The sequence below is a fragment of the Pollicipes pollicipes genome, unplaced genomic scaffold (assembly GCF_011947565.3).
Source record: "Pollicipes pollicipes isolate AB1234 unplaced genomic scaffold, Ppol_2.1 Scaffold_7231;HRSCAF=8579_pilon_pilon_pilon, whole genome shotgun sequence".
Taxonomy (NCBI): Eukaryota; Metazoa; Arthropoda; class Thecostraca; order Pollicipedomorpha; family Pollicipedidae; genus Pollicipes; species Pollicipes pollicipes.
Genome location: NW_023597034.1, coordinates 25,101,773 through 25,104,268, shown reverse-complemented (window position 1 = coordinate 25,104,268; position 2,496 = coordinate 25,101,773). Strand labels below are relative to the sequence as shown.

General features: G+C 61.2%; 1 protein-coding gene across 1 annotated transcript in view; it reads right to left on the bottom strand.

Moving 5' to 3' along the window:
• Positions 1-681: 681 nt before the first annotated feature.
• The window catches only part of LOC119109888 (uncharacterized), a 19,211-nt gene continuing 17,396 nt past the window's right edge, over positions 682-2,496 (bottom strand). Inside the window, exons 4-5 of the mRNA XM_037233638.1 lie at positions 2,346-2,491; positions 682-805 (exon numbers count right to left, since the gene is read on the bottom strand). Of these exons, the coding sequence (XP_037089533.1) occupies positions 682-805; positions 2,346-2,491 (270 nt within the window). The remainder of the gene's footprint in view (positions 806-2,345; positions 2,492-2,496) is intronic.

Genomic DNA, 2,496 nt, shown 5'->3' with positions numbered 1-2,496 from the left:
GTTCATATCTCCCAGCTTTCCGGTGCCCAAACAGTCCGAACATGTGGCAGCAGTCGGGAAAGGCGCCACAGCACGCTGGGGAGTCCGATGCCAATACCGTAGCATGGGGTATTATGATAGAGACGTGTTCCTGTTTCCTCCCATTCAAGATTCAGTTTCATGGTGAAGATCAGTGTCTTGACCTCAAGTACCCTACATCATTATCATCATCGCAAAACCGACAGCATCCTCAGCATATCTGCCTGCGGCTCCGGTAAGCATTGCGATGGGTAAGGCTGGATTGCATTGCGATGGAAGTCGCGGTCGCCGTGACAGCTGGCCTTCCTGGCGGACTGTCAGCGCCTCAAGTTGTATAGCATTGTTGCAACGTGACGACGGATCTCCAAGCTGGAGGCGCCAGAGACCAGGACGCACGGTCTTGCTCAGAGTGTTCAAGGTTACTTGGAAACATGAAAAAGACGCCAATTCGAAGCGACGCGGCATAAGAGGCGCAGGCCACTTCTCTGCAAGATAAGAGGGTAACCCATGTGTTATACCATTTCCAAATCCACTAAGTGTCGGGTGAATGCGGTCAAGGTGCGTAGCAATAGATCATGCCCCAGGACAGTGTCAACATGTAAGCCGAGTGGGGCAATGTTTCAGTCCAAGTGAGGGAAACGGTCACGGCTCGGGGGCAGTGCGTTAGCCCGTAGACACGCCGATGGGGTGGGACGCGGTGGCGCCGGCGAGTCGCACGCCGATCTTGTTGCAGGTGGCTTGGGAGGAGGATAGGTGCTGCTCCTCGGGGGGCGTAGGGCGAGTTTCGCTGTCGGCGTTGCGTGCGGCAGTTCGCCTTTATATGTGGGGGGCGGGGGGATCCGGCCGAGACTTCATGTGATCACCGAATACAAGACGTGCAATCAATGACAGGCAGAAGCTGGTTGCAGGATGTCATTATGTAGGTGTTACATGAGTATCTCTTGATGTCGATGGCGCGGTTGTGTTCTGGAAGGAGGACCGCGTGCTTCTCGTGGGAAGGGATCAGTGGTGTATGGCTGCATGTGCCAATAACGTTTATGGTTGTCGCCACCAAGGGAACGCGCGGTTTATGGTGTTTGTCGCGAGGTGGGAGGGGAGGGCGCAGGGCATGGTGTACCACGCGGGCCCTATAGCAGGCAGTATTCCCCCCTTGGTCAGTCGGAGTCGGACGCTGTTGCAGGATGCCAAAGCTTGGAAAGTCTGATGCGGAGTGGCGGGCCATTCTGTCTCGCGTTGCCGCGGGGGAGCGCCTCGGCAAGGGGCAGTACCCAGGCAGGGGTTCCCGCTGGGCAAGGGCTATCCAAGCCATCCAGACGTGTCCAAGGACCTCTGGCGCCCGGCGGGATCCCCTGAACCGGCCAGTCGCGTGCACCTGCTCCTACCACCGGGTAAGCTGTGCCATGTCGCGCATCTGGCTCAAGCGCACATTCTGTCGTCGAGCTGACTCGACGTTGATGAGTGCTCACAATCAATGCGTGTTCCATGTGTGTTGGGAAATGATCGGCATTGCTGCCCATTGTAATGTCGGCACTGTTTCAGGACGTGGGTGGTGCGACTGGTCGTCCTGCCCCTTCCGGCGGTGCTGCCCCGTTGGCCAGCCAGCCGGCAAGGCCTGCCACTCCCCCCCGCCCGCCCCCGCTTCCTCTGCCAGCCAGCCGGCACCAGCGCCGCAGCCTGTCCAGGGACCATCCCGGCCACCGGTAAGCGATAGCGTTGTACCGAAGCGTCGTTTCATAGAAAAGTGGTGTGTAGGCGTCCTCACATGTCGAATACGGTAGTGGCCGTAAACAGCTCGAACGGCTCATTGTTTTCTGGCGGTTCAATTGCTAGCCGTTTCATCATGGCGATCGCTGAGCATGTCTCAGTCATGTCTTTGACCTCTCCAGAGGGTAGCGCTGCCCGGCGCCGTGCGGCGCTACATCGACGGTGGTCGTCGGATGGACCCTGCGCCGCCGCGGCGCGTGCTGGGGGGCCAAGCTGGAGGCCGAGGCCCGGACGTCCGCTGCTGCAGTCGGCGCCGCCCCTGTCCGGCCGTCCGACCGGGTCTGGCCGGATGAGGAGCTTCCGCCTGACTGGTCGGCTGGCGATCCCAGCGCCGCCAGCGCCGGCGGCCCCAGCACCGCCGGCCCCAGTGCCACCGACCCCAGCGCCGCCGGCCCCAGTGCCGCCGGCCCCAGTGCCGCCGCGCCGGCTGGAGCAGCGTCCTCCGGACAGGTCGCTCAGCAGCTGCCTGCGGCTCTGGTAAGTATTGCCATGGAGATATGACTGGGCCTGTATTGTTGTTGTCACCTTGTGTATACGAGCACCGCGCACGCGTGTACACGTACTCAACGATGAACCTTTCCGGCAGGTGGAGACCATCACAGCCGAGCCCCAGCCGCAGCTCCTGTTCTCGCGCTGTCCGGAGGACAACCTGCCGACCGGTTGGCGGCAGGGTGTCGCGCTCGCCGACCAGGCCTGGATCGGCGAGCGCCTGTT